General features: G+C 39.3%; 2 protein-coding genes across 3 annotated transcripts in view; one reads left to right on the plus strand and one right to left on the minus strand.

The window, feature by feature from the left end:
* Positions 1–2,001: 2,001 nt before the first annotated feature.
* On the minus strand, positions 2,002–6,322 carry LOC114555593 (probable gluconokinase). Of its 2 annotated transcripts, none has more exons than XM_028578100.1 (6): positions 6,096–6,322; positions 5,836–5,896; positions 5,082–5,112; positions 4,895–4,981; positions 3,631–3,674; positions 2,002–3,060 (listed from the first exon to the last, which is right to left on the minus strand). In XM_028578100.1, the coding sequence occupies exons 2-6, from the start codon at positions 5,871–5,873 to the stop codon at positions 2,691–2,693; spliced, it is 570 nt and encodes a 189-aa protein (XP_028433901.1). In that variant the 5' UTR covers positions 5,874–5,896; positions 6,096–6,322; the 3' UTR covers positions 2,002–2,690. The 2 variants fall into 2 exon arrangements, with proteins under 2 accessions (XP_028433901.1, XP_028433902.1); XM_028578101.1 differs by lacking the exon at positions 6,096–6,322 and adding an exon at positions 5,981–6,080.
* An 899-nt stretch (positions 6,323–7,221) lies between these two features.
* The window catches only part of frmd3 (FERM domain containing 3), a 52,166-nt gene continuing 40,448 nt past the window's right edge, over positions 7,222–18,939 (plus strand). Inside the window, exon 1 of the mRNA XM_028579141.1 lies at positions 7,222–7,326. Coding sequence (XP_028434942.1) covers positions 7,222–7,326 — 105 coding nt within the window. The remainder of the gene's footprint in view (positions 7,327–18,939) is intronic.

Genomic DNA, 18,939 nt, shown 5'->3' on the forward strand with positions numbered 1-18,939 from the left:
CAAATCTTATTGTTTTGCAAGTTCAGTCTATGGGAAATAGGCTGGAAATAGGCTAAGGTGTGTGTTAGCCCACTTTGCCCTGTTTCCACTGACTTTTTAAAGTCCCAGAACATAATATTCCATAATGAAGCAGCCTAGACTCCCACAATCTCTAGAGACACACATACATTCATACTTGAACACAGGACAGGTTTAGTGTTGTGTATGGCCAAATAAATCTTCTCATCCCCTGACCTGTGAATTATTGTAGGAGTGACCAGATGTTCCCAGAAGCCATGACGTCTTCACAATGCTTGTTTTGTTTATTTAAGAGTCCAAAATCCAATTTGCAATTGTATTAAAAAGAGAAAAGTAGCAAAATTCTCACATTTCAGAAGCTGAAAACACATAATGTTGTACCTTGAGTTGGTGTAGCATTTAATAAAGACACAATTCAAACAAAAACCTGTTTGCCATCTTTGATTGATAAAAACATAGTCATTTAATTCACCACATGGTTTACTGAATTTGAGAGAAAATCCCATCAAAATGAGTCATTAGCAATTCAAATCAGACTTTTTAAGTAGGTATTTTACCATGCTATTATTATCTGTACCTCAATCTACTGGTGTACTATTAACTATGAACACTAGAGGGCAGTTATGTGTATCTTAACGTCCTCAGTAACGTGAGCTGTTTTGGTGTGTAATGTGCAGCTGGAATTATTTTATTTTTGATTCCTTACTTTCATATTCTTTACATTTAGTGTAGTGTAATCATGACCCTGAAATCTGTGTCTCCATGGCAAACATGACATACCAACTGGCAAAATTCTTCTGTAATTTATTTATATAAACTTATAACAAACAAGCATAGTCTTATTTACGTGTGTGTGTGTGTGTGTGTGCGTGCGAGAGAGAGGGGGGAGGGAGGGGGGCAAAGAGGATTAACTGACAGACACTACACATATTCTGACATCAGATGTGTGTATGTGATCCACTTGACAACCTGTTGTCTGTTGCTGCCAGACTGAGGTTTTTTTTTCATCTCTAGTGCTCTGTGTGTGTGTACATGTGTGTGTGCGCGCGCCTGCTCGTCTGGATGTGTGAGATATGAGAGTAGCCAAGGGTTGTTTTTTTGTTTTTTTCTGGATTAGAAGCTCCTAAAATATTTGGGTTGAGGTTTGCAGATGAGTCACACCACAGAAACCGCTATTGCTGAGTGGAGGTGTATGTGTTTGAGTGTGTGGGGGTGTCATGGTCGCCTGTGTGTGTGTGTGTGTGTGTACTGAAGATGCTTATAGATCAGAAAGCAGGGATGATGAAGCCTTAAACCTGGTCTGACCGTTAGTATGGTCAACCTATTGTCAGTAAGGTGTTAAATCTAAATCCCTTTAATAATTTTGCTTTGTCGTATTCATTGTGAAAATTGTACTTTAAGATCGGTTGGTGCATTGGGCAGGTAATGTCAGTGCATGAAAGGTGGTTTGATATAAATGATATAAAAATATGATTTGCAGTCACTTGCAAAAATCTAATTAAGAGCAGTTGAGAGAAACATGTAATGGAAAGATTATCTGGAGTCAAATTAAACAATACAATGGTGTTAAATTAAGAAGAATGATTTAATTAAGTTTAAATCCTTATAGTGAGATTCGGCTGTCCACCAGTTCATTGTGTCCTCTATACTAAACTGAACCTAAGTTATAGAAATGTATGAGTTAACTTATTAGGTTTTAAGACAAAAGCGTTACTTTCTGAAATATAAATGGGTTCTCTGTAGAACTGAAACGATTAGCTGATTATCGATTAGTCTACCGACAGAAAATGAATAAGAATCTATTATGAAAAGCCATTAATCATTTATATATTACATATCAAGAAAACATTAGCTGAAATTCACTGTTTCCAGCTTCTAAATTGTGAGGATGTGCTGCTTCTTTGTCTTATGTGATTGCAAACGGAATATCTTTGGGTTTTGGGTTATCAAAGAGAAATTAAATATTAAACATGGGATAAAATATTCAAGCAAAACCATCAGTTTATTTTAATGTCATATTCCCATACTGATGCAACTGGGACCAACACAATTTCCCCCATAAATGTTGCATGTCTGGTTTAGCCAGGTAACTAAATACATAAAAAATGGATCTAATCAGGAAAGTTCTTAGTGCATTTTCTGCATGGTCAGGTTCGTTTTACGGTTTAAAACGTTTAAAATAGATCTTCTGCTCAAGGCATTTTTCCATCATATTTCGCTCTGTGCTGTCAAATAGATCAGTCAAATTTCCCACATTACTGAAACGTGAATCTTTACAGTGCAAACTTTTACAGTACTACTACAATCCTTTTCATAAGTTCAAAAAGAGCTAATAGCCACACTATATTAAACTGCTCGTATGAACATCTAGCCTTTTTCTTGGTGGCCTACTATTGGAGGTTCATTCACAAAACAAAAGCACTTAATGGCCCCAATTCAAATATAAAATACTCCGCAGCAGGAATATACTGGAAAGGCAATTGTGTTATGAAATGTTTTCAGCACCACAGGATCACACAGGTTCTGTACTAAAGCGCTATAGAGTAGAACAAAACCAAAACTCCCACTACTGTACAAGCTTCTTTCTGGTCTTACACCACAACTTAGTGCAGCTTTACTTGTCAGCTGCACTAAAATATAAACTAGATGTGGTGAATCCACTAGACTGGTGGTTATGGCATTGGTGACGACATGAGGCTGATGATGTGCTTCTCGACCTCCGTGGCCATGTCAGTGATGCTCCTCCTGATGTCCAGTGGCAACACATTCTCCTCAGCCGACGGAGGCTCTAAAACATCAAACTGGGAACGCAGCAGCTCTGCTTTCATGTAATGCTCCCTCCGGGCCACCATCCTCTGCTGAATGAGATCGTAGTCCCCATATAGGAAGAGAAAAAAGACATCAGGAGAGGACGGAGGTAGGATATCTTGGTCTGGATCGGAGGAGGAGGCGAGGGCTTTGGAGCCAAAGAGCAGGATCTGTCTGTACAGGCGCTTCAGGGCAGAGCACACCACAAGAGCATCAGAGCATGAAGCCCTTTCTCTGGGATGGGAAGACACAAATGCACATAGCTAGTGAGGGCAGGAGTGAGTTAGTGATACTGCTGAACTGTATACTGAAATGTTGGAAAATGGTAAAAACTGTGCACTTAAAGGGAACTCTGGTCACAAACAGCTACAGAGAAGAAGGAGAAGGGTGAAGAGAGAGAAAAGAAGGGATACAAGGATGAGCTGATAAAGGCTGACTGAGTGTGGAAGAGTTTGAAAAGAAGTCTTTGATGTTGCCGTTGTAGGAAAGAGATGGCGAATTCTCAGCTCTCCCCACCTCTTCTCTACACTCACTCACTCGCTCACTTAATCTGTTTATACTCTCCCAAACTCCCCGTCCTCTCTCTTTGGTTTTCATCTCAATTTTCAAAACATCTTTGATATTTTTGATCTTTTTTTTTCTGACAATTTCACGGCCGCCTGTATCCTTACCTCGCTGCTTACTCTCTAAACCCTTCATCTTCTCCATTTCTGTCATTACAAAAGTACGTTGTGTTTTTAGTGCAAAATGTTCATATGAGTGTGCATAATAGTCTGTGTGTACGAAAAGTTAGTTTTTTCTTACCTCTCAATGACTTCATGTAGTTTGAGAAGCCAAGGCAATCTGTCCTGAAGGGACAAACAACATAACATTTATATTTTTTGTTATAGCATGATGTTTATTTATTTCATCCGTGTCTACAGCAGCAGTTGTCCTGGTTAAAAAATGTTTTGCAGTAGGTGAATCCAATAACATATACTACTTTCAGCATATCACTGGCCATCAGAGAGGCAAGCTGTGCATTTCAGAACATCACAGGAAACATGGGGTGAGCTGAGCCTGCAATGGTGAAGCCAGACTGCGTCATTAAACTGAAGGTTGTTTCATAAATTCACCAAAAATATTTCTAAACTATGTAGAGACATTGCTCCTCTAAAAGTACAACATTCAGATATGAAAAACATAAATAATTAAGTAAAATACTAACTACACTCACAGTTGCAGTCAGCTCAGCTGTCAATTTTCTGTTTAATGGACAGAAAATTAAGTCAAAGAGTCTTTAAAATAACCAATCATGGAATCAAACAGAGATCTGGCAGACAGACTTGACAGCACAAACACATCTTTGATTACAATAAGAAATAGAAACAGTCCTAGTTTGGTTACAACTGATCTGGAGTCACATTTTTATGTTCACACTGAAGAGCTGAACTTGAATGAGAGAAATCACATTCTCTCATGTCCCGTTCGGTTATGCCAACCTCAACCTGCCAACTCTAATACTGGCATGAAAGACAAATGTTTTGCCTGACAGTAATCCCAAATTTACATTCATTCGCAAACTGCCAACTGTTGAGTATTTTTTTAAACATGCCAAAGCATTGGACAGAGCAGGTCCCGGGGTAATTCTCTCTGCCGTTGAAAACAGATTTCTGAGTAGGAGGTTATTATAAGCCACCAAACACCGCTACCAGCAAACTGCTGCCAAACGTTGGCTGGGGTTGCTCTGCCTGTAGGCTTGTGAATTCAATGTTGGCAGATAGCCAGTCAATTGTTTGGAGAGCTACCTTTCTTTTGAAAGTCATCATGGACAAGAAAAAAAGATAAATGTTGGACAAACAGGAAATAATTCCCTAAACTGAATTTAAGGAATGTGGGCTGCGATGAAAAGCTCAGTTTCCCTCCCTGCTGCTTTCACTGTCTGCTCTAGTGAAGCTTGCTCCAGCCACTTGTTGAGTTCTCTGTATCTGCAAGTCTGAGAGAATGATTTACTCATGACTGACATCCAAATTGAGCTGACAGGACCACACACACACACACACACACACACACACACACAGTAGGCTACCTGGTCTGTGAGTGGCTCACCACGAGCCATCTTCTCAATGTTCCCCTGTGGGTGGAAGTTATCCCCTTCGTGCAGGGGCCAGCCCAGCTGATACACACACATATATGCAGTGTTAAGTCATACTGTGTGCAGAAACATGATGGAGGTGTTTTTACGTGTGTCTAGGGAGGGGGATGGATCCAGTTACCTTTTTTGATAAGAAGGCCCCTAAGGTGCTTCTGTATAAGAAATGGAGACAAACAGAATTGATACAGTGCAATAACATGGATCTGATCTACTGCTTTAAGTGAAAACTTTACCGCCATAGACATGCTGTAGTTTAGAGCTCATATATTTAATTATTCAAAATTAATAATCAAGGAATAATTTAAAGCAAAGTACTAAACTTTACCTAATTCAAGCTTCTCAGTTGTAAGGATTTGCTGCTTTTCCTTGTCTTATGTTAGTTTTTGCCAAAAGTCCAAATTATTTTTAGGCGATCAGCTTGGGCTTTAGGAAACTGTGATCACTATTTTCTGATATATTGACAAAATAATTAATTGATTAGTCGAGAAAGAAATCAGATAATGAAAATAGGCTTTACTTGCAGCTCTACTATGGTATTTTTGTTGTTAAATTACATCCAATACAGAACTGTGCTGCATGCAGCTGGCTTACTACTTTCCTCAGTAACTCTGTAACAGATACTAGTCTAGCCTACTGAAACTAATTATGTAATGAGACATAAACTCATTGATAATTGATAAACCACCACCTGCTATAATGTAAACAAATATAAAATGTATTTTCTCCTAAGCATTTAGCCTACATATCTTTTTCACTATGTGACTTAATAAACTTAAATATGTTGGTCAAACTCCACTGAATGTGCTTCTTATATGAGATGCCATCTTGTAAGGCTGTCCTAAATAAAACAGACAGTAACGTTATACACAGCCTACTTTCCGCAGCCTGAGACTCCCATTATGATGTAGATCATCCTGTCTGTGGATCTTCAGCCACCTGAAGGAAGGAAAAAAACTGTATAACTGTTGGCAAAAACGTATATGCATGGTCTATAAATCTTACATATGTGAACATATCTACCATAGAAACATGTAGCCATAACAATGACTATAAATATGTTCTTTTAGTACAACCTATGAACCATAATAGCAGTGCTCATGTGATGTAAACAGTTTATGGATGTAATGTATCCTACCGTACTGAACTGGTGGGACTTCCGTAGCTCCTGGGATCGTAGCCTACTCCTATGACTTAACAACAGTAGTTATTTAATACGAAAACCATGCACATGTGTAACCTAGCTATACCACTGAGTATGTTAATAGTTATGATATGTAAACAACTTAAAACAATAAGAACTTATATTCGGCGGTATTAGCAAAGCAAAGGTCTCATCTTACTGAATTACGTGATGACGCAGAACGTTTGCATTTAAAGGGACAGCGTCCTGTTCCCCAACACTAAATCTATGGTTGCACCCAGAGCCATTCTCTATCACTCTGGTTGCACCTAAACTGTCTTTGACGTCATGAAAATAATAGGCTATATAAACTAATCTCAGAGTCAAATTGAGTTTTGACCAGCTGTGTGTTTTGATCACAGGTTTAATCATCTTATCAAATAACAGGTATAGTTCAAGTAATACAGGCATGTAGGCCTACACAAATTCACATTTATGCAGCACAAGTTAAAGGCAGTTCAATGAAAATTGACTGTTAAGCACCTGGGAATGTGTTCCCAGGTGTGAGCATTCTTATTTCACAAATAGCCTGTAAATGAATGTATTCATAGACCTCACGGCTTGTTTTAATCACCCTCAAATAGAGTAAATAAAAAGTCCACAGGGCAGGTGATTTAGATTCACCAGCTGGCAATCTGACACCACACACGTGTGATCATAATTTAAATTTGTGTGTGTCTGTGTGTGTGTGTGTGTGAGAGAGAGAGAGAGAGAGAGAGAGAGAGAGAGAGAGAGAGAGAGAGAGAGAGAGAGAGAGAGAGTGAGAGCGAGAGCGAGAGAGAGAGATATGGAAAAGCCATCCTCCCTCCATAGATCCAACAGTGGGTAGGCAGGATACGGATGCAAGCTCTCCTCCCTCCCACTCTGTTGCATCCATCCATTCTCTTCTCTTATCCATCTATCCATCTCTTCATCCACCCATTCATTCCCAAGGGCGTCACAAGGGGTGACAAGACCCGACTGGACGCCGCCTATGTATGCGTGTGTATGCGTTAGTCCTCCGTGTATGTCTATGTATGTGCGTATCTGGTCTGCCTGTGGACCCGCTGAGATGAGGAGCTGAAACAGAACCGACAGAAGGATGAAAATGCTCCGGTTTCGCAGCCCCAGCATCCGCTCCTTGGACCAGGAGGTCCTCTGCACGATCCGTTTACTGGACGACTCCGAGGTCTCCTGCAGCATCCAGGTGGGTAGACCTCATGTATTTCCAAGCCCTCTCTGTGATTATTGCAAATATCACATGGATGCGGCAGATTCATTCTATGGATGAATTAAACTATTCTCGATTTAAGGCTGTCACAGCCCCATATCGTTTATTATTACTCTGATTATGTCGTCATATTTGTACAGCAAAACCCATTTGAACGTACTGTTCTTCTAGTTTCCTTGCTGCTGTGATTTACAGGAGAGGTTGTATGCGTTTTGCTCCATGCTGCATAAATGAGATATGCAGTAAAGAGAAAAAAAGAAGCCTTACACAATAGTGATCTGTATGTGTGTTGGGCTTAAGCAAGATATGACCCACATGGAGAGAAGTTAGGATGAAGTTTGATTCATACCACAGTATGGAGCTGCTGGGTGTGGTGGTGATGATATTGATGATGATGAGGGCAGAGAGGACTGCTGTTTCGGTTATTGATTGTAATCAATCATGAGAGAAAGAGAGAGAGAGAGAGAGAGAGAGAACTGTGCTTATCAAGTCTGTTGTCTGCCTAGAGGTGATGTATGTTATTTCCACCCAGCTGGCTTCAAGTGGCCCTGCCACCTGTATAGCACTGAAATGCATTGTCAAACTAAAACCAAGTCTGAAAGAAAAAGATGTACTCTAACTACTACTACTCAGTTTCAGAAATCCAAGCCTTCAGTTGGAATTATCAAGTTCAAATCTGATATCAGCCTTTGGAGGCTGAGACAATATGAGGAACAGAGGAGATTGACAACTAACGTGCAACATTTACTTTCTTTCAAAATGACTATGGTAGTGTCACAGTCCTACCTTCATTACGTTATTATTGATTACAGAGTAACTATCTTACTGCCCCCCCCCCCACACACACACACACACACACACACACACACACACACACGCACACACACACACATACAGTCTTTCATCCAGTGCATGAAACAAGCAGAAGGAGGTATTTGTGAGATTTGTGTATATGAAATCATCTAAATCACTGTACACCGAGGAAAAAGAACACCTGTAGCAACCTGAGATGATGAGGCTCAAGCAATTGATTGATTAATAACATTTTCCCTGTCTTTTCTAAAAGGCGTCCAAATTAAGTTAAGTTGAAATGCTATTATTGTGTGATAGTTGAGTGCCATCACTCTCCTTAATCTGCAATACAAATTTACATCTGAAGCCCATCCAACTGGAAAACGAAAATGGACAAAAAAGGAATAAAACCTGATAGTAGGCTTTAACAATTTCCATTGGAGATCTAATACCTTTTTGGGTTGCCTGAACAAAGGAAAGTATAAGTTTCTCCCCTGTTTCCACAAACAAATTAGATCCTGTGTGGCTTCTGGGCCCCTTCAGGCCTGAGCTGCAGCTGCTGCCAGAGAAGTAAAAGTAAAATCCAGTGAACCTGCCAAATAATGACGCATGATTATAGAGCACATAGCCTATGTTTCATAACGGACAGTGCATAAAAAATATGTGCAATGCTAAACAGCATATACCCACTATTCTATTAAATTATATTACATTATATTATGTCACATCTACGGCATTGCACCAAATCCTTCAAAGCGGCACCACCTTGTTGACAACCAGTGAGTTGAACAGAGTTGAGAGCCCAGTGAGCAAACGCACCTTCTCTCATCCCGAGTGCACCTTCAGAAGAAGTTGTCAGCTGCTTCGGCCCTTTTCTCTGACCCTGAAATACCGAAAACACTTGCTGCATGTTAAACCAACTGTCTCACTAGTCTCCTGCATGTATCCAATCAATGATTTACAAAACACCATAACGTTAACTGAGAGACAAGGAGGGGAGAGAGGCTGAGAGGTTGTGTCTGTTTCTTTGTGTTGAAGCGCTCACTCGCATGTATACCATGTATGCATGTATGCTCGTACGTCTTTGAGAGTACAAAAGTGTGCTAAACTCTGTTTACACGTCTGAGAACATTAGAGTGTGGCTTTTCACCAGGAGATGCGAGAGTCCAAGATTGTGGAAGTGTGTATGTGCTTTTAGCTGTGTGTCTATGCACAATAAGGAAATGGACATTTATATTTCTAGCTGACTGCTTTTTCCAGGGCTTTCTTTAATGGCTTTGTGTTCCGGTGCTGAGCTGCTCCTTCCTACATATTTCATGACATCCTGTACTCCTCATGCTACACTTCTGCTGCCTAACAAAAGCACTTCTCCTCTTTCCACTCTATGGAGACTTCCGTCTCTTACTCTAATTTATTTTTTCTCTCTGCATGATCCCTGTCTGTTTGTCTTATTTCTTATTTTGTTTTTATCTTTTTTTCTATCTGCATTGTGCTGAATATGTAGGTCAGGATGACATGACAACGACAACATTTATGCCATCATAAAGATCATGTGATAAAATTGTTCTTGAATTGTATGTGAGCATATTTCTGAGGTATCCGTTCTTGACTTAGCATAAAACATGCGTGCATTGGCCAGGTCCCCTTGGAGCACAATGTTTGGCACTGCATTGATTATCATGATTAAATGAGGCTTTAAAATATCTTGAAAAGCAACAATAAGTGTGAGTATTTTTTAAGGCAAAAGTCTATGCAATTTTGCCTAAAAAATGGATGAAGGTTTATGACTGGAATGGTCATTGCATAACACATGTCTACAAGTACAAAAATATAGCACCTTTCAAGAACAGGGCAATTCAATCTGTTTTGCATAAGACATAAAAGACATAACAAAGACAAGATATAAAAGAAACACAAGATGATATAAAAATACATACATTTGATATTAAGAGTAAAATAAAATAAAAAGACAGAATGAGATACATTTAAATAAAACAGAATAAACAGGACAATGCAGTGCAAGATATGAATAAATAGTCCTACATTTAAATTTAATAAACTGCAGTTCAAAAAGAAGTTTTAAAGAAGTGTGGGAGCAGACCTCAAGTTTTCTGGAGTTTGTTCCATGAGAATAATGTTTTTGTGGTCACATTTTGACTAAAAAATGTGTAGTAGTCAACGCAGGTGAAGTGACGTCGTAGTTATCTTAAATGTTACAGGATAGGGTAAGATTTAAAGTGAGGTGCAGACCAGTGTGAGCTTTAATGCAAGTCCATCAAAACTAAAACATGCCGTGCATCTCTTCTCTAGCACACCATGCTTTACCCTTCAAATGTTATCTTGACATAATCAGGGTGGTCTGAGGCTGTTTCTTTATATAGGCATGCAATTCATTGATCGTCATGTTATTGATAAATTGCCATGGCAAACTATACAGAACAGCATTATCAACATCCTTTTCTTCTACAAAATGGGATTACTCTTAGTTGAAACAAAAATTGCAAGAGGAATATAAATGACCATAAATACAGAACATATATATATATATATATATATATATATATATATATATATATATATATATATATATTACAGTACAATCATCTTTACAGAATATTCCTTAACAAATAGTCTTTCATCTTAACACATTACAGTAATAGGTAAAAAGGTTGAACATCCATTTTCAAACAAATTCTTTCAGTCATTTACCACACCAATTATTAAAAGATTTAAAGATCACAGCCTAATTATGTATATATGTTTAGGTATCAGGGAGAGCTGGATGTGTTTTATTTATCAATATACTACGGTGGCCCTGAAGTGCAAACCACGATGCACTTCAGGGCCACAGTAATATGCACACATGTAGATGCATATGGTTATTTTAGAAAATATTTTAGTTTCTGGGTCTCGAGACATGGTGACAGCCTACAACAGAGCATAATTATTTTTAAATGCTTTTCTGTGACTCTAAGAATAGCCTGACAGCGGAATATAAGGGAGGAGAGAGAGAGAGAGAGAGAGAGAGAGAGTGTGTGTGTGTGTGTGTGTGTGTGTGTGTGTGTGTGTGTGTGTGTGTGTGTGTGTGTGTGTGTGTATGTCTACCCTGCCCGGGGGGTTGAATGTGTCCATCCTGCTGCTCTCATGTTCAGTGGTAATGTTAAGATCAATACACAGTGACCTCCTCTGCTTTCAGCTCCTCTCTCCTTCACCATCCACTCCTTTTCTTCTCATCCTCCCATCTGTCCTTCCCCTCTTGTCTTTTCACTCCTCCCTATCGTGCTGTCTTTCAGCTCACTTATTCTCTGCTCCACTTTCAACTTTGTATTTACTCCTCTGACCACCTTTTCTCACTTTCTATCTTTAGAGCTTTCATCCATATCTTTCTTTCCTCCCTCCTCCTTCTCTGTGACACATCATGTATATTTAAGGGAGATCACTGTTCTTCATGAGGCCAACATCAGTCAGCTGTCAGCGACACGCTACACCACAAGTGTGTATATGTGTGCACATATGTGTGTGTGTGTGTATGTGTTTGAAGGGTGGAGTAACATTGGCTCACTTTGCATGAAAGATTTAAAAGTAGCCAGTGAGCCAAAGTTCCGCAATTACGGACATTAATTCACCATACTGTGGAAGAAATTACTGCATGGCACCAAAATAGCTCGCAATAACTTGAACTTTTGACAGCTTGAAATATATCCTGCTGATTGCTACGTTTCTATTCTTGTGGAAGTCACCTTATCAATACATTACAGTCTATTTAAAGATGCATATGGTTGCTGGTATTGTTTTTCATTGCATTTGTCTTTTACCAGGTCGATGAGCAGTGTGTGTGTGTGTGTGTGTGTGTGTGTGTGTGTGTGTGTGTGTGTGTGTGTGTGTGTGTTTGTGTGTGTAGCTGAGGTGGTGTCTGTCTTTTATTTACTAGTTTTTTTTGTAGCTGTGTGTGTGTGTGTGTGTGTGTGTCTGTCTGTTAGGGATGCTGAGGCAGTACTATTGTTTCGGCTGGTAGGCATTCTTTGAAACAAGTTATAAATAGCATCAGTTTCTATTCTTATTCTGCTTGCCGGCGCCTCTTTGATGCTCCTGCAAAGATGACTAAAGAGACATAATCCTTTTTCTGACTTGTGCTTGCAACTGAGAGGAGGCAGAGAGATGAGACGGTGGGATAGAGAGAGGGAGGGAAACATCAAAAGAAATGGATGAGGGCAGAAGAAAGAAAGATGGTTGATAAGACAAAATATAAGGAAGACATGGTTGGTCACATTACATGAGCTGAGAGGATGACGGCAGCAAATCAACAGGGTGTAGGAAGAAGTAGGAGAGGAAACGAGATGGAGCGGCTGCGGGGATCACAGATTAATCAGATTAAAACATGAAATAGATTTGAAATGGGACTGGTAGACAGGGCAGATTTTTTGAAAAAGGAAAATAAGGTGAAGGTAAAAGGGAAAGTGTAAAAACGTGCCAATTGTTGATAGAAAAAAATCTACAAAGAGGTTGGAACAGTCAATGAACCACAGAGAGGAGAAAGTGAGAGGTCAGAGGTCACACATGGAGCTGATTGATATTCGTTGTCTTGCTCAAGGACACTTCAGATCAGATCATCCCTGCCAAGGACGGACTCCTTACTCACGGTCACTATGCTGGGTGACAACCACTGAACACATATTTAGAATGAGATATTTCCAATCAACAAGCAAAAAGTTGACATCTGGGCCTAGTTTGTTAGCTTATTGTTAAAGTAATGCATGTATGAATTTGTACTACATTTTAGACTACATTTGTCTACATTTGTCCGAATGTCTATGTGAGTCAAGAAGGTTGCATTTACTCTCTACTCTTATTAGGCAATTAGTAAAAAAAAACTGATTTCAAACAAAATATAAACAAGAAGTGACCTTAAGTCTTAAGCATGATTTATAGAAGCACTTTTTGGGATTTGTTATAGTTTTTGTCTCTTTTTTAATCAATAAAATGTTTGGTGGTTTCTGATGCCAAGTCTGTTCAAAACAGCCAAGCCAGTGTACTGGAAGTAACAAGTTTGACATAATTACAATTCAATTTACTTTATTTCACAAGGATAATCCACTCAGTATCAATACTACCTTCGAGGGAGTCCAGGGTCGATATAGCCTATTAAAAACAAACAATTAAAACTAAAAGTAAAAAAGTACAATCAGTAACAGTAATATCTACAAGCTACACTGTAATACTTGTATTTTCATGTATTTTCACCAAACAGCAGGCTTCCACACAACCTTCCACAACATCTTTGCTGTAGTTAAAACATCAGTTCAACCACATCTGCATTTATCTTAATTTAAACATATAAAATGTAAGTCAATGAAGAGAAAACTGTAGGTCTGTAGGTGTGTGTGACTCATCATCATCATCATCATCATCATCATCATCATCATCATCATCATCATCATCATCATCATCATTGTGTGAATGTGCACATGTGGTGTATTAACCTATTTTACTGTAGGATGTACACACCATTACTTACTGCATCATATACATCAGAATAAAGAGAGAGAGAGAGAGTGAGAGAGAGTGAGAGAGTGAGAGAGAGAGAGGGGCAGAGACATTTGTCCCCAAAACAAATAAGCAAACAAACACATGAACTGCACAAACAGCCTCTCTTTTCTCTATCATGGATTTTTGGTTTGTTTGTCACAACATTTTTAACATCCTGTGGTGCAAAGATAAGATAGCTGCTTCAATGCAGCCACCAAGTGCAAACGTACAGCTGTACACAGAGCGAGAGTGATGGAGATCCATAATAATAGAAACGGGTTCTGCTCCATATTGATAATTTATGGCTCTACCTCTAAGCTTTTAGGCTGTGCGGCCAACCATTAATATGTGTTCATATGACATGTTTTATATCATGTGTGTTAATTTGTGCATGTCTTGTGCCCACGTATGTGTGTATATGAGCAGCTCTGCAGCATTGCAGGTGATGATACGGTAATTGCTTTGTCTCCTTCCACACAGGGGCAAGGTCATAGTCACCGTTATGAGTGCTGCTCATAGGGATGAGAAGGATAGGATTGATTTAAACAGTCATGTATACTTATAAATGAAATGATTTAAACACTATATCACAGTAGATGAGTGTTTCTTAAATGTGTACTGATATTGTTTGTTTAAACTTTGTTCCATTTAAACAAAAAAGCGCTGATGACAGACACCAACATTTGCTGAAGAAATGAGTACTGATAACTGGTAAATAAAGGAAATACGAATAAGTTAAATAGTACTTTTTAAAACAACAAAAGTTACAAAATGCTTCATCATTTAACCAGTGCCACTTCTGAAGCTCCATGCAAGAGTCCATTACTATTGTGGGTCAGTGGTTAAAGAGGTTAAATCCAACATATTCTTTTTTAAAGATAATTTCTTTGTGCTTTTCCGCCTTAAATGAACAGGACAGCTAGGTGAGAAAGGGGAGAGAGAGAGTGGGAAGACATGCAGGAAATCGTCACAGGTCGGAACTCAAACCCTGGACCTCTGCGTCGAAGCATAAACCTCTATTTACTGTATGTGCACCTGCTCTACCAACTGAGCCAACCCAATCACAAATCCAGCATATTCTGTTGTGAGATTAATACTACACGGTTGCTGTGTCGTTTTCACTCTGATATATGACATGATTCCTTGTCTCTTCACACTGTTTCTCTCAATTTTCCCTCTCAGGTATAGAACAAAGACAGCCTGGATTTACTAATCAAACATTTACTGATAAATGGTGTGATAGTGGGAGGCTATTACAGAGAGTGATGGTGGTGGTGAGGAGAGCATCTCTTTCCAAAGATTTGTCTGCTTAATATAAATTGGATTACTTCCATAATTCAGCTCCCTGAATGGAAGTGTTTGATCCTCCGCTTCTCTATTCCAATTTTTAGTAGTCAGTGTAGCTTCAGAGGATAATTTGTATTTGCCTTCTGCCTCTGTAGCTTACTTTTAAAATCTGTTTTAAGATTTTACTATACTACTGTTTCTAGCAGTATAATCATTAAACTGGTCAAGTATTATTTAAAAAACAAATGACCTGCTGGTGAGTTATTACAAACTCATGCTGTGTAACCCACAGAACTCTATTTACATTTCTAGTAGAGTCTCAAAGTTTTCAAAGATACCAAATACATCTAACTAAAATGGGAGAAGACTGTCTGTCTGTCTGTCTGTCTGTCTGTGTATCTGTCTATAATTTTCAGAACGCTTTTGTTCCCTGATAATGTCCTGGTCCCAAATAGTTAGCTGTTAGCATGGGTATGACACTATAGCATTACTAGGTTGTGTAACTATCTCATGGCAGGTGTATTGCTCAGGACGAAAGGAAGCACAGTGTTGAGTGTGAAGTTGTTTGGATGAGCGTTAATATAAAAGTTAATATATCTTGAAAAAAATGTGTTACTGTATCCAGAGAGATAGAAAGAAAAGGGGTTTTAACTCACTTCTTATTTTCTCCATTGACCCTCTGCATTGCTTTTCGCTCAACCTGCTTCCAGCACATTGATTTGTCTCTGTTGCATCCTGGTCAAACCTCAGAATCGATCCATTCATTGGCTCACTAGGGTGTTGAGTTTTGGGTGGTAAATAGAAACTGGCTTTAGAAATATTGGCACTGTTAATAGTAGAAGGACAATGTTGTCACACATGCACAAAAGCCTGCTTACACACACATCTTAATTGGCAAATAAATCTGCAAATTGGTCCGCTAGAGTCTTAAATCTCTATTTCCCTGAAGGGTAGCTGCAGTGACAACAGAGAAAAGCCACAAATTAGGGTAGCATTTGTCTTAAAGGCAGCCACTAGGCTTTCAAATTGGTTTGTGTGGAGGTTAAGAGGGGGATATCATTGTTTTTAAAGTCCCTCTACTCTCTCTCTCCTTCACTCCCTCCGTGTGTGCAGATAGGAGTGTGTGCTGGTGTCTTCACACAAGGATTGCAGGAATGTAATGCTCTTTCCCCTCACAGCTTTTCAGCTCGGCCAATTAGGTATGCCGTGTCATGAAATGAGTCGATAAGGACCAGTCATAATTGAGCTGGCATGCATATTAATTAAACAACAAGCGGTGTTTAACTGGGCCAGGGCACCCAGGGTCTTAGTGCTTGACCTGTATTAGTCAATGAGTTACAATCACAACAAATCATTCACCTGCTTTACACTAAAACTAATGGCTATGTTATTACAGTATGGCATACAACATTTAATTTAGAATAAAGAATAACACTAATTTAAACATAAAACATTATTTTATTATTATTTTATTATTATTACATTATGTCTGTATTTTTATTGGTAGCTTCTAGCATCTGACAAAACCCAGACAGTTGTTAAACAACATGGACCACAGTTTTGAAGGTATTTACATAATCCTCAAAGACTCTTCTGTCCATCTGGACAAATAGAGTATTTCATCACTTGATGATTTTATCCTGTTTCCAAACTCTATTTCCTAATCAAAAGATGGTGTATGTGATTAGCTCAACCCTGTCTGTTCCCATGCAACAAAACTGCATTTTCAATGACTTTTTAAGGGAAATGTATTTTTTCTCCCGGGTTACGTTCAGTTCAGTTGTTTCAGCATGTCCTCGCACTAGTGACAGGTGCTCGTTGTAAAACGGTCGCAGTTTTAAACGTGTGATAAATGTTGTGAATTGAAACAAAACTACTTGGTTAGGTTTAGGAAAAGATTTGGATTGTTACATAAATTAAGTTACTTACATAAGTTAAATACGTTACACACATGATGTAAGTTGGGTATGTTACTTAAGTTGAATGTTTTGCTTAAAATAAGTCAACTTTGACTTTTGGTTTTACACGGGACACAAACAGCGGTTTATTCTGTGAAAGTCTTGTGTTTGTTTGACCCATCCACCTCGTGGACTTTGATTAGAAGCGTATTTGTAATACGTCAAAAACAAACGTAAATGGGAGAAAATACATTTCCCTTGAAATGTAATTGAGAAAGCCGTTCAGTTGAATGGGAAGGTAATTTTTAGGATACAGGGCTGGTATAGCTGTATGTCCATGCTCTATGTGTATGCCATCCATCCATCTTTGTCCACTTATCCGGTGTCGTGTCACGGGGGGAGCAGCTCCAGCAGGGGACTCCAAACTTCCCTTTCCCGAGCCACATTAACCAGCTCCGACTGGGGGATCCCGAGGCGTTCCCAGGCCAGGTTGGAGATATAATCCCTCCACCTAGTCCTGGGTCTTCCCCGAGGCCTCCTCCCAGCTCGACGTGCCTGGAACACCTCCCTAGGGAGGCACCCAGGGGGCATCTTTAACAGATGCCCAAACCACCTCATGTGTATGACCGGAATTTTTTTTTTTTAAGTTTTATTGACAGGTATATGTACCTCATCAGCCATTTTCAGTGAAAACACTCTAAAAACCCACTGTGCACTACCTGCTACTACATTTCCCCTTAGAGGTTGGCAGAGACCAAAAACAGAGCTAAAAAAAGAGTGAATATTGGACTTGGTGACTGTAAAGACGACTTCAAATGAATGAAAAAAGGTTTCCGTAAATGCTGGATCTGTAAATAAGCAACTGTTTACTAGCAAGTTCACCATATCAACTTTAAAGGATGAAGCGTTATGCACAAAGTGTTAAATCATGAGTTATTATGGTGTTGTGCATTATGGAGGTAAAAACTTACTTGACTTCAGTTAGTTTACAAGATGTTTTTGTGAATTTAGAATAAATGTAGGAATAAATAATTGATTCCATGTGTGTTTCCTACTCAATATGCTGATGGTTATCTATTTTTCCCTTCAGTTTTTCTTTGCTTGGACTGCGTCTGGACTCGGCCGGCTCTAAGGAGGTTGCTTTAAGGAGAAAAAATGGTAGAGGATAGATAGACAAACTCGAACATACACGTCAAAGTGCACTTTGCTTCTGCTAAAGTGAATACACTCTACACCGAGGCTCTATTTAAAGTGTGTGTATGTGTCTGTGTGTTCAAGCGAGGCAGAGAGAGGAGCACTTTGCCGTCATTAGGTGAGATCATGTAGACAGGGGATGACGAGTTAATTTTTAATGCTCAGCCTTTGGATATATAAAATATGTATTCAGCCCTTGTTGGACATGACATAGACTCTTTACATCTCTCTTCCTCTCTGCCTCGATCGTTGTAGTCAATCTTCCAATCTGTCTTTTTTTCACTCCTTTTTTTAGCTCTCTTTGCCTACTCTCTCTTTTAGCCTCTTGTCGTGTTTGGCCCTGGTTCACTCTCTGTCTGGTCTACTCTCTTGGCGTCACTCCACCTCGCTTCTCCGCACAAGTGTCTGAGAACCAGACAGAGGAAAGGTGTTGTTTGATGATCTGGCTGGAAACGGCTCGCAGCGTGGCTGTTTTCATTCTGTTTCTTCTATTTTTCTCTTCCCTCAGTGTGTGTGTGTCTCTGTCTGTTTGCTCTTCAGATTTAACAGCTTAGTAACACTATTGAAACAGATCAGCTGAAAATCCAAAAGAGATGTAGACAGACAAACACAAACACAGGACTGACTCGCTGACTTTTACTTAACTCACACACATGCACTGTCTTTTTACCTAACTCACACATGCCAGCAGGCTAGCATGGAGACACAGACAATCATAGCTACACTCACAGGGACACACATTTGATTTACAGCTTACTTGTGTCACAGTGATATAACAGTAAACCTGAACCAGTCAATAGGGACACGCTGTCTCTAAGATCACTGACAGCTGATTGTTGCTGTGGTGATGTAACAAAGGTCACATGGGACATCCACCTAACTGTGTGTTGAT

This window comes from Perca flavescens, chromosome 5 (assembly GCF_004354835.1).
Source record: "Perca flavescens isolate YP-PL-M2 chromosome 5, PFLA_1.0, whole genome shotgun sequence".
Classification (NCBI taxonomy): domain Eukaryota; kingdom Metazoa; phylum Chordata; class Actinopteri; order Perciformes; family Percidae; genus Perca; species Perca flavescens.